Genomic DNA, 27168 nt, shown 5'->3' on the forward strand with positions numbered 1-27168 from the left:
CTGAAAGAGGCTTTTCTCGAACACCTGCTCTGCAGAGATGAAGTACAGGGTCAGAGGGACCCGGTGACTTCAGTGCTCCCGCTCCCACTCCCCTCCGCACAGTTAGCAGGAGAATCCTGGGAGCAGGACAGAGCACAGTGAGGGAGGGCCAGATGACCACATGCTGCCCGGCTGTAAGTCTGCATCTCTGCTAATCCGCTGGGCCGACTAGATCCAGCCCCAGGCCTGATTTTGCCCACCCCAGCTGTAAAGAGAAGGGGTCAATGCAACATTTGCTCAAGGAACAGCATTAGTCCTTCACAGTTGTGTCTTGCACGTCCATTAGCTCAGTATCTCATACTAGTAAGATCTCCCCAAATGGTCACATCACTGGCAAAGTCAGCAGAGGAGCTGCTAGCCTCACTTTTGGTAGTTCAGTTCTGTTACCTCCCCAGGTCCAAAAGCAACAGATTCCCCATATTATTCTAAGACTGTTTAGAACAAAATAATTCACACACAATTTGGTTTGGCAATCTTTATATCCACAATACATAATAACCATGCACAAAAATCAAGTGATGCATAAATCTATTTACAAAGTGAATTGCACTTAACTGAATACAGGAATCATGAGTTTAAAAAAAAGTGAAAGGAACCACTTCTCAGTTGCATAAAGGTCCAGGGCTACAGCCCACAGAGCCTGTCCAGTAACACGACCAAAAGAGAAATGCAAATGGCAGCAACGAAGCAGCCTAGAAACTCACAACACTTGTCTGGAAATACCCCACTGTCCATTCTGAGCTATAAAATCCTACACCACAGCCCTGGCAAGGGTCTGTTCTTGAAGCTATGAGACTTCAAGCTCTACTGGATTACGTCACTTTAGAGCTAAGGACAAATTTCAGCCTTCAGTCCAAATTGCCTGGCTTTTGCGTTTTTAAAAAGAGCAGGCCTCTAATTAGGGTAGGTTCCTTCCTTGCTAGGAAGGGGGAAAGGCATCAGTAGATGATTATGAAACAGCTTATTAGATCTGTGCTTCCTCAGAGATAAAGATGTCTGAAGTACCTGTTCTTCCTTTAGTCTCCACTCTGGAACACACCACAGGGCAGAGATGGACTCACTTTCACACCACTTATAGCTCAAGGTGGTGCCAATGTTTTGCACACACAAGGCTAGCACATCAAGCTCTGAGGACTCATTGGTCCAATAGAGAAGCAGGTTTTCAAACAAACCAATTGGCTTCTTTCAATGAGTGACCTGTTCAAATAGCAAAAGCACAGACCACTCCTCAAAATCAAGACTGCATTTCCCAGTTGAAAGAGCAGTTGCCTTGGAGTGTGAAGATACCTCTTGATTCATATGTATGTCCCACAATCTTTTTTTTTTAAATTGACAAATATACTAACTCTCTTCACCACACGCTGGGAGGTCTGTAGAGGCACCAAGTATAGTCAGCTCCCCCAAAATACCTCTGATGAGTGCAGGGCCGGGAAATCATATCCCTTTCACCTCTACCAAGTTTTGGCAGACAGAGTCCATTTAACAGATTACACCAGACTGTCCTTTGTGGAGTTTCCAACAACAAAATTTGAGTGATTTAAACTTTGCACTGGACCTGACTTTCCTTCTTTGCTCATCAGAGATGAACTCCATAAAAAGACAGGTTGAGAGCTCCTTTCATTGAACTCAGACATCTAGGTAGTTACTGTGACTTCCCCATGTGTGACAGAAAAGAATGTAAAATTGAACAATAAGAAACCCTACTCCCAATAGACAAGGCCAATTTAATGAGGTTCCACTATGAACAGTTCAGTAACAAACACCAGTGTTGGTCAATTTTGGTCTTTTGTCTCCTCTCCAAAACAGCTTCAATAGATGGTGATTAGCTAGTTATTTAATTAGTAAAATGTGCTGCTAATATGGCCCAATCCAGGGCAGAAATAAGTTTCAAGTCAGTAAGGAACTTCAAATGGGAACACCAGCTCATTACACTAAATGGTGAAAGATCTTTTTAATAATTAGTTTAATTAAGCTTTGAAAGCTAACACCGTTTGCAGTGGCTGAGTGAAGCAGGAGCTCGGGGAACAAGCTTTGTGAAGATTTAACTCCCACAGAACCTAGCTGCTTCCTTGAGCAGCAGCTTCATATAACAAGGAGTAGACACAAATTTTGTTCTTGGTGACAAAGATCCCCAATAGGCACAAGTGACTGAGGGCAGAAGCGGAGCCCTTGTTTTTCCTTGCATTACAGCTTTGGGACATGGTGCTAATGAGGTTATGCTGCAGCTAAGCAGAGCTCAATTTTTTCACATCAAGAAAATGTAGTGATAAGTTGTGCAGTGGTGCAGACTATTTGTGTTTGTTCGTTCTAGCTGGTCCCGGTCTGACTCTCAGAAAGTTTCCTTTGTCTAACTCTCCTCTGCATCGACTCCACCCGCAGGCACCTGCAGTGCTCGGTATTCGTATTGCATTTCAGACACGTATGGAATTGCCATGGGGTAGAATCAAGATACTTTAGATCACAAGGTAACCCCATTAAGGTTTCACATCTGTGCATGGGAAAACATTTGATGGCTATTAAGATTAAAACTACAGCAAGTGTCCTTTCTCTCATGCTACAGGCCTTGGGAATACCTTAAGCAAAATCATTTCCACCTCACTCTGCATCCCCTACAAACCACAAGTCAGTTCTCAGGAGTAGCCCCCTCCTTGTCCACCTACTCCCCTGGTACTAGGGAAGTGATCAGTGGGTCCACAACTGCAGATCATTATGGTAGGACCTCTTAGGACAGATGGAAAGACCCATGTCCTGGACAAGGTCCTTTTATTAGAGCATTGAGACAAATCCTAAAGCTATGCACAAATCCCAGGAGTCAAAATGTTTCTATTCCAGAGCCTAGGGATTTAACTGGATCATGATGCTTACTGCTTCTCTCAACTAGCCAGAAAAGCCCTCACCACTTCGTCGTCTTGTTTAGGTGATAATAGTCACCTTTAGAAACAAAGGCCTTGCAGAATAATCACCATGTTACAGGTTAGACCTCCCAATTCCGGGACCAAAGGAGTTTCTGAGGGTGCTGGACCAGGGGAGGATGGCTCCTCTGCTTGTGGATTCTGAGCTCTCCCAGCAAATTGTCAGGCTCTGCAGTCAGCCCCAGGGGTCACCGGAGCTCTGCTGCTCCCTTGTCCAGCAACATCCAATAGGACCATGGATGTTGCTGGACCAGAGAGGTTCAACCTGTAGTAGCAAGTTACCAGGAACTAAGGCCTCTCTCAACAGTACAATTCTTCCTCAAGACATTGGATGTACTCTGGGACTACTCCCCACTCCTTTATACCATGTGCTGTTGAAAGCTCTTTCAGAAAACTAGTAGTAAGACTCCAGCTCCAGAAGTGGTTGCCTGCTCTTGAAAGCAGTATTTCAAACTGCTGTAAGGAATATTTTCGTTACTGTGTGCTTCCCCAGCCAGCCTCTAAATACTAATGGCGAGTCCCACACAGTCAGACCCATCAGAAAAGAGAAGGCTCCCGTTCAGGCTTGGTAGGAGTACTAATCTTAGGGGGGTGTTAGTGCTAGTGGCTTCCAGTGCTGGGACAGCTCCCCATCTTTACCAGGAGGGATTAAACACCTTCCCCATCAAATAGGGACGGGTCACATGGAACGTAATCCCACCACCTGACCTAAATCCTGGCAAAAAACCGTGGTGAACACACTAGAAAACAAACTTAAAGAATTTATGATAAGTTAAGTACTGAGACCATTTAACTACTTAGCTTAAAACTGAATTGTAGACCAAAGGAAATGCATATGGCTGGACACTGTACAAAGAAAAAAGCCAGAGTTAACTGCCCTTAGCTGCATTACATTACCAGATACAAGACAGTTGACACTGGAATGTCAATCCCTGCAAACACAATGTACAGTTTCGGATTCACTTTATCAAAAAAATCCCTCACTGACATGCAAGTTAGGGTGTGTCAAGTGAGGCATGGACTCAGCATTTGAAAGCAATATACAGCAACCCCCCAACCCCGCACTCCACGAGCTGCTTTAGCTAGCCCATACAGAACAGATGGTATTCCCCACACCTCGTTCTCAGCACAAAACTGTCCACTGCTAAGATGCAACAATACTAGAGTTGGTGACTGATGGAGTGTTCCCCAAAGGGTTTTCACAAGCTAGCAAGTGACTGACATGTACATGTTATAGTTGTTGGCCCTACTGATAACAGAATCAGTCATATCACATGAATTATAGTTGTTTGGAATTTACAGCCTGCGATTCAGAAAATAGGCTAAGCGTGAAGTAGCAGGACTGTGTGTACTACTCAGGATCTTATCCAGTTTAGTAGAGGTCAAGACAAAAAAAAGTGGGGCACAAGGTCAACAGTGAAAGATAATGGAAAGAAAATCCAAGATGCTATGATTGGACATAAGTTTTACAAAATGTATAAAGAATTGTGTTTCTCTAACAACAAACCAAAAAGCTTACAAGTGCAGGTATGTACAGAACATGAAAATATTGCTTTACTCTCACTCAAACAGATTGAGGGAAAGACCTAGTGAGAAAGCAGCATGCAAAAAAATTCTGGGACTAGAGAGGATTTCTCCTCCAGACACTGATTCTACAGAATAAAATGAATCTAGTTCTACAGCTTTCAAAAAGACCTTAAAATTAATATGCTGGCACTTACTGTACATTAATGTTTGTTAATAAGCCAAGAATAAATATTAAGCCACTTCATACTGCCTGCACTCAGCTGAACAGGCATCCATCATGGCAAATAATGCAATGCAGACATACTTCATTGATCCCAAATAAAACAAATTAAGAAGGAAGATTCCCCAGACCGGAAATAGTAAAACTGCACAGCCAGACTACATCTGCATTCAAGGGAATTTCATAACTAGTAAGGCTATTTTCAATACCACTCATGTGCAGCCACTAAAAACTTCACTCTGATACTTCATCTGGACAGAGAAACAGAACATTTAGTAGATTAGATATTTTCTTTTAAATTTCTTCCGTTTACAGAAACATAAGGGCCGTGAGAAAGTCTGACATTGAAAAAATGAAAACTTAAATGTAGATATTTCTTCAGCCATTAGGAGGAGAGTGCTTCATGGAATACTATCCAGCAGCAGATGTTCTACAACAAGTATGCCTACCAGATCAGTGCCTACATTTCAAGCCCAAAAAAGTCATCACATTCAAATGGGAATTTCAGTGGCAGGGGAATGTTAGCCCTACAGTTAAAGCTCTAAGATGAAAGAAGGGGCCTGGGGCGGGGAGTGGAGAAGAGTTACACAGGGAGTCACTGAATCACAGGAAATACTTGAAAGAAGCCCATACACGTTTCTAACTGAAGCACAGACAGCATCTACAGGAGGTCACAGGTTCTGACAGCACTGGAGTTTGTTGGATTTCTGTCCATCGGTGGTTGGAGGAACACTGATATCAACTACATTGTTGCCGGGAGACTCATCATGTGCAGATCGATCTGCAATCTGCTTCTGAGACACGATGCGGTAGATTTCTGTAAATGAGAAGACTTGTTAGCAACAGCCTAGACTTGCACACATTTGCTCCAACAAGGTATTTGCACATTCCATACAAATAAGCTGCCAAAGGATACTGTACAAGGTAGTACTGAAGAATTTTAAAGGTAATCAAGGCCTTATTAAAAAAATATAGTCTGACCAGCCCTGGTGCTTACCCATGGCAGACTCTTTCGGCCCCAAAAGGGCCCAATTTACCTTGCCATCACAAGATTTACAGTGTTATCTAGCTAATCCCAAATCTCTTCTAGTTTAAGGATATTAAAATGCGGTTAATTGACTAGTCGATGGAATTTCCATCGACTAGTCAATAGGCACTTCCGCATTCCTCCTTTGAAATGTACAAGAGTCCCAGGAGGAATGTAGAACTCCACCTACAGCCTGGGGCCAGCGGGCAGTCCTGCTGACTCCAGGCTCCACGAGGGTGCCTTCTTTGAAAAATATACAAGAGTCCCCAGAGGGGGCTCTTGTACATTTCAAAGCTATGGAGGCCAGGGTCAGTGGGGGATCCCCCCTGACCCCGGGCTCTATGCTATGCGCTCCCCTGCACTGAGGCAGCAGTTTCAAAGGGGCAGCGGCCACAAAGCTGGTCCGCATGATTCAAAGGGGAGGCAGGGGAGCCTGGGCTCAGCTGGGGAGTTCCCAGCTAAGCCCAGGCTCAACGGCAGCTACCCCTTTAAAACACCACCTCCACACAATTCTGTGCAGCACTGCCACTTTGAAGTACTCCTCCCTCCACCCCCGGCCTTTGCTGCCTCTATTTCCTACCTGAAGGTAGGAATAGGAGATCCTCCGGAAAAGGGCTTTATTCCGGAGGATCGTGCCAGTCTAGACACTCTTTTCTGGCTTTTCCCCAAGCCGGAAAAAAAGCGGCGGACATGTTTATTTAAATCCCGCGGGGGATATTTAAATCCCCCGCGGACTTCCCTATTCTGACTTGCCTGCTTTGCATGCCTCTTCCGGAGAAGGGGCCAGTCTAGACGTAGCCAAAGAGTCCCATAACGGAATACTATATCATAAAGCAAAGTCATTTCTTTTCAATTCAAACTAATCAGTTATGCCTTGAAGCAGGGGCATTAATGGTCTTGTAACTCTTCAGAAGGAACCATGTCAGCTTAACATTCAGATTCCACAACTTCCCTAAGCAATTTATTCCAGTGCTTAAACACCCTGACAGTTAGGAAGTTGTTCCTAACATCCAATTTAAACCTCCCTTGCTGCAATTTAAGCTCATTGTTTCTTGTCCTATATCAGAGATTTCCCCCCTCCTCCTTGTAAAAACACTTTTTTCCAATCTTCTTTCATAGCTCACGTTTTCTAGACCTTTAATCATTTTTGTTGCTCTTCTCTGGACTTGCTCCAATTTTTCCACATCTTCCCTGAAATGTGGCACCCACTACGCAGGCAGTCCCCGACTTACAAACGGGTAACATTCCGAACACCTGGTTGTAACAACTTGGTTGTAAGTCGGAAATACCCTTAAACATGCTGCCCGAAAAGCTTGACTTACATGGGTCTCACCTAGAAATTATAATAATGGGGTTAATGGGAGGTTGGTCGTAAGTCGGTGTGTTCATAAGTCAGGGAGTGACTGTACTCCAGTTGATGTCTAATCAGCACTGAGAAAAGTGGAATTATTTCTCATGTCTTGCTTACAACAATCCTACTTAACTTTTTGGTTTACCTTAACCCAGTGTTTCCCAAATGGTGCTCCGCGGAACCCCAGGGTTCCGTGAAGCAAACGTAAGGGTTCCGCGAGAACCCGAACACTCCCCTCCCCCGCCCATAAAGAGACAGAGGAGCCCGGCGTCCAAAGACGCTGGCTCCTTCCCCGCTCCCCTTTCAGACATCTCCCGCGTCCCCCGCTGCCGCTCTGCTTTTACCACTGGACCTAGCAGCAGCAACAGCTACTTGTCCCGCTTCTGCCCGATCAACCCAAGATCCCTCCCCCATGTCCCCGCTGCCGCTCTGCTTTTACCACCGGAAAAAGCAGAGCGGCAGCGGGGGACGTGGGAGAGGGATCTTGGGTTGATCTGGCAGAAGCGGGACAAGCAGCTGTTGCTGCTGCTAGGTCCCTTGGTAAAGGCAGCATGTGTGTATGTTGGGGGGGGGGGAAGGGGGGGAGTACTATCAGTGAGTGGAACACCGGAACTCCTACTCACTGTGAGGATTGGAACAAATCCCCATACACACTGAGGACACGTGGCTCCTGTGTGTGACTTTAAGTTTAAGAATTCAATCTAATATCAAAATTCCCCATGGATTGTTGGTTAAAAGAAGGAACTTTAAAGAGAAAAGTGAGTACTTCAAATGCCAATATTTTTACTGAAACCAGCAATGAAAATACTGAGGCAGCTCAAGTTAATTATGAAAAATTTCAGCTGACTAATAAGAAACGCAGGTATTGTGAGGACTATTTGGCATTTGGAGTCACAAGCAATGGAAATGAAGATGCTCCAGGTGCCCAGTGTGCAACAAAATATTATCTAATAGTTGTTTAGTACCTGCTAAATTGCGAAGACATTTTGAAACAAATCATCCAGAATACAAAGATAAAGACATTAGTTTTTTTAAGCAAAAGCTTGAATCGCTTGAAGAAAGTAAACTCTTCATGTCAAAAATTGCCAAATCTGATAATGAAAATGCAACAGAGGCGTCTTACAAAGTAAGCTATCGTATATCGGTCGCCAGAGAAGCACACACTATTGGGGAATCACTCATAAAACCATGTGCAAAAGATATTGTAACCTGTATGTTGGATCAGGAGTCTAGTAAAAAAGTTGACGCTGTGCCACTATCAAACAATACTGTCACACGTCGTATTCACGATCTTGCTGCTGACATCGAGAAGGAGCTTATTTTTCGGCTGCATTTATGTGATGCATATGCATTACAATTAGACGAGTCCACTGACGTTGCAGGTCTTGCAGTTCTGTTTGTATTTGTCCGTTATGATTTTAATAGTTCTATTGAAGACTATTTACTTTTATGTGAATTTTTGCAAACCAATACAACTGGTGAGAATATATTCAATTGTATCAATAACTTTATGAAAACACATCAAATAAGCTGGGAAAAATGTGTTGATGTGTGCAGTGATGGTGCCAAAGCAATGGTAGGAACAGTGGCTGGCGCTGTAACACAAATAAAAAGCGTAGCACCAAATTGCACCAGCAGTCACTGCATTCTCCACAGACACGCTCTGGTAGTTAAGAATATTTCTCCCTGTCTTAAAAATGTGTTGGACGAAGCAGTACAGATTATTAATTATATAAAAACTTGACCATTACAATCAAGACTGTTCAAAATTATGTGTGAAGATATAGGAGTCAGCACACAGCCCTGCTTCTACATACAGAAGTCAGGAGGCTATCACGAGGAAAAGTGCTGGTTAGATTATTTGAATTGCATCATGAGCTCTCCGTATATATGATGGATCACAAATTCCAACTGTCTGATCGTTTAACAGACTTTTTGTGGTTATCGAGAGTTGCGTATCTTGCAGACATCTTTACAAAACTAAATGAAGTAAATCTGTCGCTACAAGGAAAGAATGTAAATATTTTTAATGCGAAAGACAATTTTGTCATTGTCACGGAAGCTACAGTTTTGGATCTCATCTGTAGGACGAAATGATTTGGATTGTTTACCAACTCTGAATGATTTCCTTGGAGAAAATGGATACAAACTTGATGAAGATATTCGCAGCGACATTGCAGATCATCTCCGCGATTTATACACAAACATCATTAAGTATTTTCCAAACATCAATGACAACAATAACTGGATTCGAAATCCATTAAGTTTAACAGAAAAGCCAGTCAGTTTTTCTACACAAGATTATGAAAACCTAATTGAAATCGCTTCAGATGGCCAATTAATACAAAAATTTAAAGAAGTTTCTCTGATTACATTTTGGAGTGATTTATGTCAAAGTCAAGAATATTCATCTTTATCAAGACGCACAGTTCGTCAGCTGTTACCCTTTGCCAGTACATACTTGTGCGAAACTGGGTTCTCGAACTATGCAGCAACGAAAACGAAAAACAGAAATCGACTGAATGCTGCGCCAGATATGCGAATCCAACTTTCTAGTATTAAACCAAATATAAAAAGAATTTGCCAAGAAAAGAAAAACCACTCTTCACATTGAAAGCTATTAATTTATATTATTTGATAGTTTTATTTTTTTACATATTTAATATATTTTTGTTGAATATAAATGAATGGTGTTATATTCAATATGTTGAATTTAAATGAATGGTGATCTCATGACTGTATTTAGCATCTTATTACTACCAATTGTGGTGTACTGGCAGTCTGTGTGTGTTTGGGTGTGTTTTTTTTTTTTTTTTTTGCTCGACAAACTTAATCCCTGGCTAGGGGGGTTCCTTGAAATTTTTCTGAGTTTAAAAGGGTTCCGTCATCAAAAAAAATTGGGAAACACTGCCTTAACCAAAAGAAGGCTGAGGGGGGACATGATTGCACTCTTTAAATATATTAGAGGGATAAATATCAGGGAGGAAGAGGAATTATTTAAGCTTAATGCCAATGTGGACACAAGAACAAATGGATATAAGCTGGCTAGTAGGAAGTTTAGACTTGAGATTAGACGAAGGTTTCTAACCATTATAGGAGTGAGGTTCTGGAACGGCCTTCCAAGGGAAGTAGTGGGGGCAAAAGACCTATCTGGTTTCAAGATAAAGCTAGATGGGTTTATGAAGGGGATGGTTTGATGAGATAACATGATCTTGGTAACTAATTGACCATTCATTATCAGAGGGAAATAGGTCAATGGAGGGATGATAGGAGTTACTATAGAGAACTTTCTGGGTGTCTGGCTGATGAGTCTTGCCCACATGCTCAGGGTTTAGCTGATCACCATATTTGGGGTCGGGAAGAGTAGATTGACAGAGGCCCTGGAGGTTTTTTGCCTTCCTCTGTAGCATGGGGCACAGATCGCAGCTGGAGGACTCTCTGCATCTTGGGGTCTTCAAAGTATTTGAAGGCTTCAATATCTGAGATATAGGTGAGAGGATTATTCTAGGAGGGGTGGATGAGATTCTGTGGTCTGCACTGTGCAGGGGGTCAGACTAGATGATAATGGTCCCTTCTGACCTTAAAGTCTATGAGTCTACTAATACACCCCAGAATGATATGTGCACTTTTTTTGGCAACAGTATCACACTATCAAACTGAACTTGCGGTTCACTATGACCCACAATCCTTAGTACTCCTTCCTAAGCCATCATTTCCCATGTTGCACACATGCAACTGAAGGTTCCTCCCTAAAGTGGAGCACTTTGAATTTCATCTTATTTACTTCAGACCATTTCTCTAGTTTGTCCAGATCATTTTGTATTTTAATTGTAGCCTCCAAGGCAGTTGCAACCCCTCCCAGCTTGGTATCATCCATAAACTTTACAAGTACACTCTCTATACTGTCATCTGAATCACTGATGAAGATGGTGAACAGAACCAGACTGGTGAACTGGTCACTATGTTGTAAAATGTTCAAATTAAAGACCTTCAAAATCAATTTCATTTCACTCCTTGTGCCAGTCGGGCAGACAAAGAAAGGGTGTCTGCTTGGAAGTCACTCTTCACTGCCCGTCATACTGTTCCAAGGGCCATCAACTTCCACATGGCAATAGCTGGGAAAGTCAGTCTTCAAACAAACACCAACACTAGCAGGGATTTTGAAAAGCAATGGCGCAAGAGGCCCCAATGGGTTGCAAGGCAGGATCTATTGGGAGCCATTATTCCATGCAAGTGGCCCATCAGCTTCTACAGTAAGTTACACTCAGGCCCAGTCTAAAGGCACAAAAACAATTTGGTTTTAAAAACCCCATTAGATTATACCCCAACTCCATTTCCTGGCAATACTTTGAAGCACCTATATATCAAGGAAAACTGCAGTCCCTGTAGGCATCTGACAGCAGGGGACAAGAACATAAGCGTCAGATAGCAAAAGGCCCTGGAGCTCAGACTTGTCGTAGAGGCATGTAGTCTAGACGTACCCTGTCAGCAGAGGCATGTAGATTAGGCTACCAGACATAGGAAAATGAAGCGGCGATTTAAATAATCGCCGCTTCATTTAAATTTACATGGTTGCCGTGCTGAGCTGACAAACAGCTGATAAGCTGTTTGTCGGCTCAGCGCGGCAGCCATGCAAATTTAAATGAAGCGGCGATTTAAATAATCGCCGCTTCATTTTCCTATGCCTGGTAGCCTAACCTACATGCCTCTGTCGCCAGAGGCATGTAGTCTAGACGTACCCTTAGTGATCTGAATCAGTGGAGCTGGTCAAAGACAGACAGCCAAGAATCAATCTTGCCTTTTTCAGAAAAGGAGAACTTTTGGTCCTTGCTGATACTTAGGCACTCGTAGTAGTAGTAGTAGTAGTAGTATCAATCTCAGATTCAAGCATCACTACATTTCATCCTGGTTTTGGAGCTAGTGTTGGCTCAGTATGTTTTCAGGAAAACACAGCAAGTGACATCACTCCTGCCTGCTTCTGCACAGCCAGGGGTTGCATGTCTCCCCACTTCTGGATGATAGGTTCATGAAGGACACCACCAGCTGAAGAGGAATGGCTAAGTGGTTTTATCCTTAGATGCCATACAAAAAAATACCATAACAAATTTGTGCACTGTTTGGTCCTATTTGGGTAACAACTAAAGGCTTTGTTAACTAAAGTATGGATCATGACTACCTGTGAATGGATCATGACTACCTGTGAATGGGAACGAGACTGGAAGATAGACCTGACTGTGACAGAAATCGGAGGCTTCTAGAGAGTCTGGGACAAGAACAAAAAACCACTCTAGTATTGCAGAACAGAAGCTTAGAGTCATGAGGGAGAGACAACAAGTGTGAATGGGGAGTCCCCATGAACTCTATTAGAGCCAGATTCAGATCTTGTGGTAGAGGCTGCTGAGACAATACAAGGAGCAACTCTACACCAACTTGGCATTTCCTTCTTTACAAAGAAGTATCACATTAGCCCCATGTGATGCTATGGCAAAAAGGGAGATTGGGGTCATCATTAATAACCACCTAAGTCCTTTTCAGAGTCTCATCTGTGTGTGAAATTCCTACAGATTGGCTTACAGCCCAAAGGATTGGGTACAAAATGTGTTCCCTGTTGACTGTGCTAGCTGAGGATCCACATTCTTTGTGACACTGTTCTCTCTGCCTTCAGCCAGCTCTGGTTGTCCACAAACCCACCCTGGCATAGCAATGGCACTGTCAGAATATAGGAAAGCTTGTGCAGCTGTATCACATTTGTATTTCCTTTTCTCAGGTTTCCCCTTTGATCGAGAGATGGGCCTCATGAAGGCCTGGACACTGGTAAGTAGCTTCCAATGAAAGACTCCCTTCGTCTTCTTACTTTCTGCTGCTGTTTGTTGGCATCCTTGTCCACAAGAGAGGGTGGGAATTGCAACCTAGGATATAGATGACTTGCAATGTCTCACAGAATCGTAGGACTAGAAGGAACCTTGAGAGGTCATCAAGTCCACTTCCCTGCACTCATGGCAGGACAAAGCACCACTTAGACCCAATCAACTAGTGATTGTCTAACCTGGTCTTAAAAAAAAAACCACACACACACACACACACACACACCCCCCCCCACACACACCCACCCAACCACCCCCCCTCCAGGGGTGGAGATTCCTCAACCTCCCTGAGCAATTTATTCCAGTGGTTAACTGCCCTGACAACTGGGAAGTTTTTCTTAATGTCCCATCTAACCCTCCAATCCTACACCTCAGCTGCAATTTAAATCCATTGCTATTTTTCTACCTTGTCGTCCTGACAGAGTTTTAGCTACTTGAAATCAGATTTATGTCCCCACTAAGTCTTTTTTTTTTTAAACAAACTAAACTAACCCATATCATGTTTCAATAATTTGTTGCTTTTTTCTGGACTTTCCCCAATTTTTCCTGAAATGTGGTGTCCAGAACTAGACACAATACTCAAGGTGAAGCTTGATCAGTGCAGAGTAGAGTGGAAAAATTACTTATTTATTATTTAGCCATTTGGAATGGCAATCCATCAACCATATGAAGAAACTTGCACAGATACGACAGACATCATCTTTCTATCCAAGTGCAAGAAGATGGACATCGTACCCAAAGGACTGAAAGCAAACAATCCATTAAGATCAACATACTGTACTGACTACAGTGAAAGACTCTGCCTCACACTATCCAAGAAATTAAGGAATCACCTGATAAGTATTTTATACAAGAATTACTATTCTTACATCTTACTTATGACACTTCTGCTAATACATCCCAGAACAATATTTTCTTTTTTCATCAGTATCACACTGTTGATTCACATTTAGCTTGTGGTCCAGTACAACTTCCTGATGCCTTTCCACAGTACTCCTTCCTATGCCAGCAGTTCCCATTTTGTACGTGTGCAACTGACTCCTTCCCAAACTGAGTACTCTGCATTTGTCATTATTGCATTTTAAGACCCTTTCTCCAGTTTGTCCACATCATTTTGAATTACTATCCTATCCTTTCTATTCTTGTTCCCTCAGAGCTCCCAGCATAGCATGTCCTTGGGTATGTGTCAGTCTTCCAACCCATCCAAATGGCCCAGCCAGCACAGTCTTTTCCTTGAGCAGGACTGTCATACTTGGGAATTTACCCTTTGAAGAACCTCTGCATTAGTGACTTTACATCACATACTCAATATTAAAGCCAAGATAAACAGTGTTAAGTGGAAACTGTTTAACTTTCTCCTGATGAGCAGGCTTTGAGTTGTTCCATGCTCTTTTAGTTAGTCTGACAAAAGTGGTGGCAGTCTTTCCAATGCAAATATTTAGTTCTTCATCCAGTGAAGTCACTGCAAAACTTAAGTAGCTGAACTTAGGGACTATTCTAGATGGTTTGTGGTAACTGAAGGATCCTATGGGAAATTCCCCCCACCCTGCCCCAAGTCTTTTCTTAATGCTGATGGTGAAAGCAACGTCCTGACAGGCACTTGAAAGGCAGCCCATCCATGAGTTCTTGTCATAGACGTCTTGGGCTATAAGGGCACTATGAGCAGCAAATAGAAGTTCCCCGATTAGTACTTTTGTGACAAGTCAGGACAAGTTGAAAAAAGTTCCCCATCCAATCTTGTGTAGACACACACCAGCTTTCATATCCTTAAATACACAGTGAGCTGAGGACTGAAGTGCTCAGGTACCAGAGGAAAGGTGCTGGGAAGGATCGTTTGGGGGAAGTAGCCCAGAGAAGATGCTGCCAGACTGGGAGTAAAAGAAACCCTGACTGTTGCCACTGCTTTCGGGACCCTGGGCCAGAACCCAGAATAGTGGATGGGCCTGGGTTCCCCCCAGCCCTCCCCCACTCCTCTCAGTGGGGGACTCTGTAGTAAAGAGACCAGGACTACAAGGGGTTTCACCTCAAATTGTGGACTAGCCTATGATGAGTATGGCTCAACGGGCTGTAAACCTTGCCTCTAGAAAAAGAAGAGACTGTGTAGAGGGTCACAGTGAGCCTCTGAAGCAAACATTGTCTACCAGAAGCACAGGACCCACAGGGCAGAGTCAGAGCTTTACCACAGCCCACAAAGTACAATGATCTGTGTTGCTCTCTGCAAATAGGTCTATGGTTGATCTTCCAGACCTGAAGCCACACCGATTTAGAGTAGACATGATCCGACTACTGTTGTAGGCGCTTTAAGCTGACTTTCCCAAAAGCTTTTCCTGCTACACTTAGTAGCGAGATACTTCTGTAATTGCTGCAGTCTTCCCTTTTGCCTTTATTTTTATTTAAAAAAAAAATAGATGTTTGCATCACATGTTTCTTGGGGCACCTCATCCTCTTCCCAGCATATGAGTAGCAGATGAAGAAGATATGGTAACAGGCTGTCTTTCCTACTCTCGTGGATTTCCACAGGGATGCCATCTCTTCCAGGAGCCTTGCCACAGGATAGCAAAAGGCCTTGCTTAGCTTTTCTGCAAAATGCTCCACTAGAGAGGGGTTTGGCCTCTCTAGTTTCTTGGCTATAAATCTTCACTTTGATAATACTCAAGTAGAGTCAAGTCAGAAATGAAATCCTGGTACCACTAGGACCATAAATGGTACAATCTATATTGGTCAACACCAAGTGCTGGGAGTTGGTCAATCCAGAAGTCTCAGGAAGTACCAATGGCTTCCTGCTGATGAGTGCCTGAGGAAGGTAATGGATGGAGGAAATACCATCAAAAGGCAGATGAGCAAATTCACTCATCCATACAGGACAGGCTGGTTATCGGCCACAGCTGAAGGGCCCAACCTAGTGGAGCTCCGAAAGGCAGGCAGATCTTCTCTGTACTGGCAACTACTGCAATGTAGCTGGTTCTAAGTGTATCAACTCCCATCCTTCCTTTGGCCAAAACCAGTGTCAAGAGCACAGCTTGATTTAAGATTTAACACTTCCCCCTTTTACTAGTATAGTGTTTCTCAACCCACCAGTGGGTTGCAGGAAGGGTCTAGGTGGGTTGCATGTGCTCCAAAGGCACAGCCCCACAGCACTCTCATTGCCCCTGGGAAGCAGCATGAGTGGGGTCTGCATAGAACAGCCACCGCCCAGAGGAAGTGCCTCCAGGGCACGCCTAGGCTGTTGTCTGCTAGATGTCTCTGGCCATGCTGCTGTCACCACCACTGTCATGCCACCAGGGCTACACTCAGCACTGTGGGCAATGGGAGTCAGGTACTGGCAGCAGTGTGGAGCATGCAGCCCGAGCCAGCAAGTGGCCAGTCAGCAGTGATCATGGCCCAGCCAAAGGGACAGCAGCACTGACAGAAGATGCAGAAGGTAGCAGGACTGGGACAACAAGAGCAAAGCACTGGGGGAGCCATACATGGAATTTGTGAGCAAGGCAACAGAAGCAGCCAACTCACCTTGACGCAGAAGAAGTCTGGCACTATGTGCAACCTCCCCACCCTGGCCAATTCGTGTTCAGGGGCTGTTTCAGTTAGGTCCCCCAGATATAAAAAGATCTGAGAAGCTAATTCTCTGCCAGGACATGGACAAGGACAGCCTATCGGAGGTTTTGCATTTTCCTTTCCTTTATGTTACGTATCCTGTCCTCCACTCCCCCATACAGAAAGCAGTGACGACCTTAAATTACAGGATATATGAACCCTATTAGAGTTCTCTATAGAGCAAAAGGGCTGGGAGGGGGATGAGCAGAGAGCAAGGTTTAAGCAGGGCTCCACAGCTCTGTATGATGTGTACAGTGCTACCCATGTTAGCACTTAACTCTAGTGTTCCCGTGTGTTGGAATTCAAAATAAACTGATTAAATAAAACTTCATCTAACTAAAAGATAGTGGTGCGCATGTGAACCAACATGCTCACTCACACAGTATACAGGGAACCCTCGCCATCTGTGGAGGATACATCCTTGACACTACTACAAATCCTGGGGCGGAAGGAAGCAGAGCGAGTACCTCATTATCCCGTGGCTCCTCGCCACTGCATGGGTGGAAGAGGAAGAAAGGGAAGGTGAATCGCAGGGGTCTCCTGTATATGCAATTGGGAGGGGGGGACCCTCCAGAAGAGCAAATGCAGTTGCTGGGTTGCCTTAAAGAATTTGGTGATTACTACACTCCAGGGCCAACAAAACCCTCTTTGTTCACCTGTATCCATCAGCAGCACTTGCAAGGGCACAAATCCCTTCTATATGATCTGGGCATCACAAACTAGCAAAAAAAGCTCCAGAATTTCAACTGCTAGCCTTAATTTTCTGTATCCAGTAAGCCCATTTTTGGTTTTTCATGGGAGACTCTAGACTTACCCAGCTGGTAGGCACCCATCCTATTGAGGCTCATTAACTTTGTGTCACACACAACCCTTGAGCACATCACACTGCAGACATGCATGCCAAAAGGGAAAGCCATACCTGTAAGGATGTTCTTGAAAGCTTCTTCTACATTTGTAGAATCCAGGGCAGAAGTTTCAATAAATGATAAGTTATTTTTTTCTGAAAAAAAGGAAGAGACCACTCAGACTTGAGCAGCATTTTTAATTCTAGGCCTTAGCTTAGATATCTTGGCTTATATAACCAGGACCTAGTCTTGCTTTCTCTATGACAGGAGAAACTACACTGCTTGTTCAAATGGATTTGGCACCTCACTGTATTTAGCTAACTAGTCTTATCAGCAGTAGCAATCCCCAGCACCTGAGCACATCACCCTCCCTTCACTCCCTCTTCTGCAATGCAACAGGGCTCCCTGCATAGTATTATTCCTGACAATGGCCAACTACCAGTGTGATGCAGCTCCCAGTGAGAGCACAGTCATGTAGACGGGGAATGCAGGATTCCCCCTCACTCCACTCCCAGAGACTTACTGACAGGGAAAAAAAAATAAAAATCAGAACTTCCCTGTTACTCCATAGCCAATCATTCCCTGGAGACAGCACACTAGAAGGGGCAGGAAACAAGGAAAGGGAGTGCCTTGCCTCCAGGGGTCATGTCCCAGTGCTACCACCAACATTTAAATGCACACACAACACAGTGCCTGCCAAAATGTGAGACCTACAAATGGAAATTTACATTGCTGCCCCCGCCCCATCACTGACTATGACTGAACAGCTGAGGTTCAGTCCTTCCATGCTGCACTGGGTTTCAGTAGCCCATACAAGCGAAAGACCCATGATGGCTGTTGAGATTTGTGACCGATTGTTACGTTATGTCAGCCAACTCCAAGGCAGGGAGAGTTTATTAAGTTTCCACAACCAGAGGCTAAGCTTTGGTCAACCCAAATGATTCACTGTTTAGTGAATGGAACACTCAGAGAAAGATTTGTTTTTGGTGGTTTATGTACTTTATTCATCCCTCAAGATCCTTTGGAATTGGTTTTATTTCAGCAACATTTTTCATCCAGATCTCTTCCTAGCCTGACAAGGGAAGCAAGAAGGGTCTGTGCTTCAGAGTCCTGGCAGCCCTGGGGCAGGATTATCACTGGTTTGCAAGAAGCTTCCTAGCTCTGGGTCTCAAAAGAGTTTCACCAAACACCGCCGTTCAACCAGTAAGTGCACTTTTTCCATTGCAGGGGTGTATGTACATCAGAGCTTCCAAACGGAAGGCTGCCCTTGTCTGAGATGGAGTACTTCAGTCTGCTACACACCACATGCACAAGTGAAAAACACCAGCTGAACAGATAAGACATGCAGTTCACAAACCTGCAAAAGCCCGGGCCTCATCCGTGGGCACAGCTCTCAGATGGCGCAAGTCACTCTTATTTCCCACTAGCATGATGACAATGTTGTTGTCTGCATGATCTCGGAGCTCCTTTAGCCAACGCTCCACATTCTCGTAGGTCAAATGTTTGGCAATGTCATAGACAAGGAGGGCCCCAACGGCACCACGGTAATAGCTGGAACCACAATGAATACACAGTTTTAGAAGGAATTCACTCAAAATCGACAGAAAAAAACTTTAGTTTTCCTATTGTAATGTTCACTTCTTAGAAAGAGCTATGCTTGTTTTTAAAAAAATAGAAAAAACTTCAATAAAGGAATTTAAAAAAAAACCCAAGAGACTGACAAATCTGGTGGCTATTTCAAGCAGGACATTAGCAGCATAAAGGGAAACTCACTTTCATTTCAAAGAGAGTGAAACGACACTTCTGTTCAGAAGTATTGCTGGATTTAATCTCATAGATCTTTCTACTGTGAAAAGTGGTTACTAGAAAAAAAAGACCAATATTGTCATTTGACTAATCCCTCACCAAGGGAAAAGGCAACTTAAAATAGTCACTCACTCCTTTAGTTAGGCACTCTTGGCTCCTGCAACACCATCTCTTCATGCATATCTCCCAAGAATGCCATGACCCCAAGTGTCAACATTTCACCCCCACACCTCTCCAATTTAACACAATAGACATGGACACTTTGTGTGTAATTCAGTAACAATGTCCATAGAGGACACCAGAAAGGCCCATCCAGCTAATCAGAATGTGGCTTTGGATAACTAGTCTCCCAACAACATTAATTTCCTATTTTTAGGGATGTTTCCCACCACTTCTGCCAACCCTCTCTCCAGAGCGATTCTGCCCAGGGGACTAGCAAAGCAGGGGGAAGTCATTCGCTGCTGGCCAGCAGTGGGGGGTCCCCCACCACACACACACTGGCAGCAGCGGGGGAAGTTGGGCAATGCAGCCCCATCTTGTTTTGCTTACCGCTTCCCCGATTCCCAGGAACTCTGGCCTTGCTAGCTGCTGGCCAGTCCCTTGGTCTTCCCACCCATGGTGTTTTGGGGGGGGAAGGCAGGGAGGGGGACATGTACCCTCTTATACTCCCACACGTCACCCCTGTTTACAAACAGGCTCTGAGAAGCACTAGTGAAGTCAGTATAAACCACAATTTCATACAGATAAAATGAGCAAGTCAGCAGTTATTTAATACGATTGCTGTGACACTTTTGCATTTAGAACTGATTTTGTAAGCAAGTAGTTTTCAAGTGAGGTGAAACTTGGGACACACAACAGATCTGACTTCTGGAAGAGGGTCAATAGCATGAAAAGGTTGAGAACAACTGCAGCACCGAGCCTCACTGACTGCATGTGTGTGCTGATTAACCCTGGGAGAGGGAAAAAGAGAGAGAGAGAGAGGGAGAGAAGCTGATTTCTCTTCCTCCTGCATCTCCACCAATAGTAGAAGAGAGTGGTGGTGAGTAATACTCACGCTGAGGTTATGGCACGGTATCGTTCCTGCCCTGCAGTGTCCCAGATCTGGGCTTTTATTGTCTTCCCATCCACTTGGATGCTCCTTGTGGCAAATTCCACCCCAATGGTGCTCTTGCTCTCAAGGTTGAACTCATTCCGTGTGAAGCGTGACAGAAGGTTACTCTTTCCTACCCCAGAGTCTCCAATCAACACAACTGGAAGAAAGCAGAATGAATCCTTTATCTTGAGATGGGGAGAGAAAACTAATGATAGTATTTTATGACATGGTAAATTTGAACTCATGACACATGAAAGATTACCCTTCCCTGCTCCAGAGTCCCCAATCAACACCATTTTATCGAGCCATAGGCCTACCCAAATAGAGCCTGCCCAGATGTGGAGTACAAGGCTCCCTAAAAATAAAAGCTATTTGCAATCCCTTCAATACAGGATTCATTCTAGTAAACTTTTGCTAATTAGGCATAAGCGAGAGACTCACATAGAGTTAGGCACAAAGTAGATAGTAAAACATTTGCCACTATGAGCAATATCTGAAAGAAATCCACATTTCATAGGATAAAATTTGTAATTCATGTAGTTTCTAATGGTCACTTACCAATAATGATGTAATCTACCAATGGTTCTCAACCTAGGATCCAATCAGCACATAGCTGCAGCCCATGCAACATCCTCAGGGCCACACAGGTAGCACTGAACGCAACCCATATTACACATGTAGTCCACAACGGTACATAGGTTGAGAACCATTGGTATAAACTAGGGATTAAAAAAAACTAAAATATTAACTATGTAACTGATAAAAATTCTATTGGTTACATGGTTAACCACTCCCAGGGCTGCCAGTGGTACCACACAGTGGAACCAGGCCACAGGGGGATGCACCTTGAGCAGCCCTCTGCCTGCAGCGGGTCGCAAGTGAGGAACTGCTCCCAGGCACAAGGTCACTGGTTACCTGTTCAGATCCCTAGTATAAACAGCAGTGAAGAGATTTTTACTGCAAACAGGCTCATCAATTTTACAAAAATACTAGCAATTAGATGAAAATTGAATTAATGCCAGATGCCAGTGCCACTTCCTGAATCTGGGACCAGCCACACTTACGCATTGTGTTATATACTAGGGATGTTAAAATTAGATCAATCAACTAATCGAATAGTCAGTGGAATTTCCATCGACTATTCAGTTAGTCGATAAGGCCACTTCTGTTTAGAAATGTAGTGAGAGCCTGCTGGGCTTGTTCCTCCTTTGAAACATACACGAGCCCCAGCAGGGACTCTTGTACATTTTAAAGATGGAATGCTGCCAATGCACCCCTGCCACCTCCCACAGAACCAGAGGAAACTAGCTTTTAAACCGGCTCCCTCCAGCACCTCCTCCTTCCCCCCCCCCCCCCACTTTGCTGCCTCGTTCTGATAGGGGCAGTGGGCGGAGGCAGGGGGGAATGACTAGTTGACTATCCAATAAGCTTTTGCTTATCGGATAGTTGACTAGTCGCTTACATCCCCAATATTTACCGTGTCCTGACTGGCTCAAACTCCACAGTGATAACAGACTGCTCTTTTATTCTTTGGACATCTCCCTCTCTCACCTGGGAGACTCCCCAAACTAGTTCAAACTGAATTCTTCAGATGCCAACAAAGGTATGACCAAAGAGCCTGAGTTTAAACTGACTCAGTCTATTCTGATCCAGCAAATGACAAAATCAGATTTCCACCTAAGGGAAGGACCCCAATCTTCAAGGAAGGACTGACACCAACCAGAAGCCGCTGGGGAGATGATCTCTGTTAAGCTCATTGGTATCCATGTAAGTGTGCTTTTTTTTTTTTTTTTTTTTAAACAAACATTCTAAAGGTTCTACATTATGAATTGAAGTACTTGCTTAGAAAGAACTGTGTGGTAACTTAACCTCCTCATGCTATAACACAGCTAACAAAGTGCAGTAACAGGCCTGTTTAGGTCATTTGTCTTGCCGGAGCGTCTCCCAGTACAGGTAAGGAACTATGCAGCCTGGAAAAACCCTGGTCAAGGGGGACAAAGATGCAGGTCTCTTTCCAAGAGAGGCGATGATTAAGGATCCCAGAGTTGACACTCTTATGGGACTCTGAGGGGGAGTTATAAGTTCAGAGAATACAACCATCATGCATCCCTTTTCCAAGTGTTACTGAAGTTGAAGAAGGTTCTAAGAGACAGACTGTGGGATCTCTCAAGCAACAAGGGTTAAATATAGTGGGGGGATCCTAAATTGCTTCACTGACTTCCTCTTCACTTAATGTGGTACCTCCGCCTGGTAGGCAGGAGCAGACACCATATCCATACACATTTAAGCAATTACATTTCTTAACATACATTTAAGATTCTTAATTTTTACATTTTTGTACTGTTAGAAAAAGGATTTACTAGATTAATTTTTCTACTCATGATCTGTGTTAAGCTGCATTTGGATGGTAATTTGGATTAAATTAAAAATGCACAAGACATTTTTAAAAACTTCCTTAGTTCAGTAAAGACTTTGGGATACACAAGAAAAGCATGAGGATGTATTTTGTAATTTTATCAAAGTTCATATTATCTGTAGTCAGTTAATTGAACTAAACTGATTGTTGTGATCATCATACCCTTGAAGATTATAGAAAAAAAGTTAATTTAATCTTTTCAGACCTCTTTAATTCAGAGATAGGAGATAAAAAATAAGGTATCCTGCTTTTACAATTCTGAATGAACTAGCTGAAAAAACTGAAAAAATATTATTCTGTGTATGTAAACAGAGGCTTCTGCTGTGAAAAGCCATTTTAGCACTTCAGCAAACTCAGGTTCCAGGCACTGAACAGTGACTTCCACCACTCTGATGGTTTGACTTCCTTTAAAACTCCAGCAAAGATTTACTGCTTAAATTACTTTATTAAACATAAATATACTATTAACCTGTGCCAAGTCTTGCACCTCCCATTTCAAGTTTAATTTTAAAAACGGATTTTTAAAGAAAAAAATTTAAATATGAACAAATCTAGTTTATTTAAATCATAGCGTTTAAGTCAACCTAAATAAGAGACCTCCTTTGCCACCAAGGAGTGGCAGTTCAGGGATTTCTACACTACAGAGTTAGTCAACAGAAGGCTGCTTATGCTGACCTAGCTTTAAGCATCTACAAGAGCATGTGAGTAACAGAATTTTGTGCAACTATCGCTACCTTTACTACTATGAAGTTTCAATTACATTGACCTGGGTAATTCCAAAGAAGCTAGAGGCAAATATTTCTCTACCTCTTGATGCAGTTTAACAAAGGTCAGCAATTTTTCCTCCCTGCAGCCTCCAACATTTATTTCAATTTAAAAGTGAACTTTTCTATAACTACTGATTTTCTTGTTAGGGGACAACAGAGTTTATAGATAAGGTAAATCACTTCAAAGACTATTAGGGGTTATTATAAAACACTGAAAGACAACTCATATCTAAATAGACCATTGAACCCACATGCTGTCTGTTTCATTTACAATTCAAAGAAAAAAGTTTCTGCTATTTAAAATGCCAATACTGCAAGCTAATTTGCTAACCAAAAAACCAAGCTGTTTCAGCTTTGTGTATTATTCACGAACAAGAAACTTACTTCAAAGTGCCTTCACTGGCATTTTAGTTCTGTTCTACCACATGCAGACACTAGCTTGCTCTTTTCCAGCTAGAGCATAACAAAGCTAGAGCAGTGCTGATAATGGACAATTTCATTTTCATTAATTTAAAACAGAAAACTAGATGTGACTGAATATGCACAACATGACACTAAAGTTTGGACAGGTGTATTGTAAAAGAATCTAGTCTTCCAGAGCTGTTTTCTGATCATAAAAACTTTCACCCTCCAAGTATAAAAACAAGTTTGTTCATAAGCTTCAAAGGAATAGCCGAGTTACAGACTAACTGGACCAAAAAAAAAAAAAAAAAAAAAAAAAAAAACTTAAAATACAGCAAATAATCTAGTACAGTGATACGCAACATTTTTGATCTGCGTCGTGGGGGCCAAATGCTGGACCCAGCCCCCGGCCAGATCTAGGCACTGCACCGTGGGGACCGCCAACTGCTGGGCCCAGCCACCAGCTGACTGGATATAAGCACCACACTGTGTGGCCGCACCCAGCCCCCGGCTGGATCTAAACACCACATGGCTGCCAACAGACGGGCCCAGCCCCGAGATGGCCAGATTTAAGTGCCATGACCTCCCCCGGGGAAGACATCCGCAACCTCCTTGGCGGTCACGACTCACAGGCTGCGCACCATTGGTCTAGTAGCACCTTAAAGACTAACAAAACATGTAGATGGCATCATGAGCTTTCGTGGGCAAAACCCACTTTTTGCCCACGAAAGCTCATGATACCATCTACATGTTTTATTAGTCTTTAAGATGCTACTAAATTTGTTCTCGACAGACTTCAGCCATCTCTTATCCCATCTATTTTTTAATATTAAACAGACACTCCCACGTACACAAGAATTGACCATATCGTGGAGGGGAACAATACAAGAGAACTGGCTTTAGCAACAGTCTATGTTCAAGTTTCTCAACCATTTCCAAATACTGAACAGTCGGTGTATGCAGAAATTTCACATTAAGCATTACTGTTGTTCTCTTGGCCACTAGGGTGATCATCTAAGTGGTGAAAAGAGAAAAGCCCAATTTAAAATGCTCCGATCTTTTAACAACAAAAATTGATAAACTTAACCGTTACAAGTCACTGGGACCAGATGGCATTCACCCAGGAGTTCTGAAAAAACTCAAATGGGAAACTGCAGAACTATTAACTGTGGTTTGTAAACTACCCTTTAAGTCAGCCTAATGTATCTAATGATTGGAAAATGGCTAACGTGATGTCAGTATTTAAAAAGGGCTCTAGAGGTGATCCTGGCAAATACAGACCAGTAAGTCTAACATCAGTATTAGGGATATTAAAATTAGATTAATCAGCTAATCAAATAGTCGACGGAATTTCCATTAACTATTTGACTAGTCAACAAGGGCGCTTCTGCTCTGAAATGTAGCAAGAGCTGCACTGCATTCTGCCTTTGAAGTGCCAGCAGGGGCTCTTGTGCACTTCAAAGCAGAAGCACCCCATGGAGCCCAGGGTTTGCCGGGAGCGGGGGGGGGGGGGGGGGGGGGGAGGAGGGAGGGGAGAGGAAGTAGAGGGACTCCTCACTGGCCCCAGGCTCCATGTGGCACTTCCACTTTTTACAAAAGAAATGCCAGAGCAATAAATATTTTTAACAATTAAAATATAACTCTGAAGTTTTAAACCTCATCAGGTGTACTAAGCCATTCCAATGACAGTTGGAAGGATACTTGTACATATCTTTCCTTAGCAAAACGTGTCTGTAAAACTAAAATTAGAGCTAAATTATCTCCACGTGCTTTTTTAGGGTACAAATGGAGGGCCTCTTTTACACAAAATTACTGTTTGGCCTCCTTTACAAATACTGTAAAATTAAAAAGTCGTTCCTGAAAGGCAGTTGTGACCTTCCTGTTCAGACCACCATATGGTTGCTGGAACAGAGGGAAAGACAACTCAAGAACCAATGCACAGAAATAAGGGCAGATCAGAAGACCAGCAAAAAATTATTTCCTCAATACCTGCTCAATATATAGTTCCACAAAGAGGTAGAGTTGGACTTGGTCTTAACCACTGTCTTATTACTTTTGAGATCATAGTCTACACAACAGCCCTATCTCTTTCCATGTCAGAATCAAGATCCTACAGCTAGAAGGGGAACAGCAAAACAGTGTTTTACTGATGGGACAACAGATAATTCATACAAAAGCACTGTCCCTCCCTGAAAATTTAAAGTCTAATTTAAGTTCAGATGTTTAGATACAAGATCCATGTAGTGGTGCATATTTTCATCTACTTACATTATTATTGAGGGGGGAAATGAATTAGGCAGTTGTCAAGCTTTGAAGTCTTAGGATACTGAGCCATTTGAAAAACTGATAGTAGAGTTTAGCTCCAAAAGGGATTTAGAACCAGACCTGACAGCTTACCATACTTTGAAGCTAATCAATTAAGTTTTAATAGTGGTGGGGAAGGAGGAAAATATTTTCCAACTATTTGGCAGTTCTTAAAACAAGTGGGTTATGTAGTGAAACACATATTCACTTTTATGAAAGACACACAAACTGCTGCTAATGGAAAAACATAATTTCCCTAGCAAGCCCAATATATGCATGGCCACCACCAAGGAAAAGAACAAGTGCTTTGTCTACATAAAAAGAATAAAGAGTCAGTCTCTAATGTGCCACAAGTTGTTTTTTGCAGATACAGACTAACATGGCTACCCCTGAGAATGTGTCTCCATACTGAGTCCTAGCACGGCAAGCAGTGGCGGACTGGGGATATTAAAATGCACTCAATTAAGTAACCAACCAGCCATGTAACCCTTGTGGGACGACAGCCGGCTCCCCAGGAGTCAGTGGGGGTGGAGGGAGCCGGCTTTAAGCCAGCTTCCTGCACTACCAGCGCCTGCCCGCCCCGATACAGAGAGAGCCCGAAGGGTAACCGGGTCCGGGCTCGATGGGTAACCGGGTCCGGGTGACTGTCACGTCCCCAGTGCGGAGCCGCGGCTCGCCCGCTGCCCACGACCCGGCTGGGAGGACGCTGCCCGGCGCGACACCCCGGAACGCGCCCACCGCCTCCCCTCGCGTGCGGGGCTCCAGGGCGGGGCCCTGGCTGCCGGGCGAGGAGACAGCCACGAGCCGGCTCACTGCACGCGCCGCCCGGTGCCCCCGGGCTGACCCCCCACTGGGCGCCCCGCGGGCGGGCGGGTGTCATGGAGGCGCCCGCGGGCTCCAGGCGGCGGGAGGGGGCGGGGACCGGAGGGCGCGGCCCCGCCCGCGCTACCTTTGAAGAGATAGTCGTACTCGTCGTCCCGGGTGCCCATGGCGATGGCGGCGCG

At 43.8% G+C, this 27168-nt stretch overlaps 1 protein-coding gene across 1 annotated transcript; it reads right to left on the reverse strand.

Annotated features, from left to right (window-relative positions):
• Window positions 1-499: 499 nt before the first annotated feature.
• Window positions 500-27168, reverse strand: RAB11B (RAB11B, member RAS oncogene family). Its single transcript, XM_075903135.2, has 5 exons — window positions 27114-27168; window positions 20237-20432; window positions 18734-18927; window positions 17451-17531; window positions 500-5515 (listed from the first exon to the last, which is right to left on the reverse strand). Exons 1-5 carry the CDS (start codon window positions 27151-27153, stop codon window positions 5370-5372), a joined length of 657 nt encoding a protein of 218 aa, XP_075759250.1. The 5' UTR covers window positions 27154-27168; the 3' UTR covers window positions 500-5369.

This window comes from Pelodiscus sinensis, chromosome 32 (assembly GCF_052426305.1).
Source record: "Pelodiscus sinensis isolate ZL-2025 chromosome 32, ASM5242630v1, whole genome shotgun sequence".
In the NCBI taxonomy this organism is placed as follows: Eukaryota; Metazoa; Chordata; order Testudines; family Trionychidae; genus Pelodiscus; species Pelodiscus sinensis.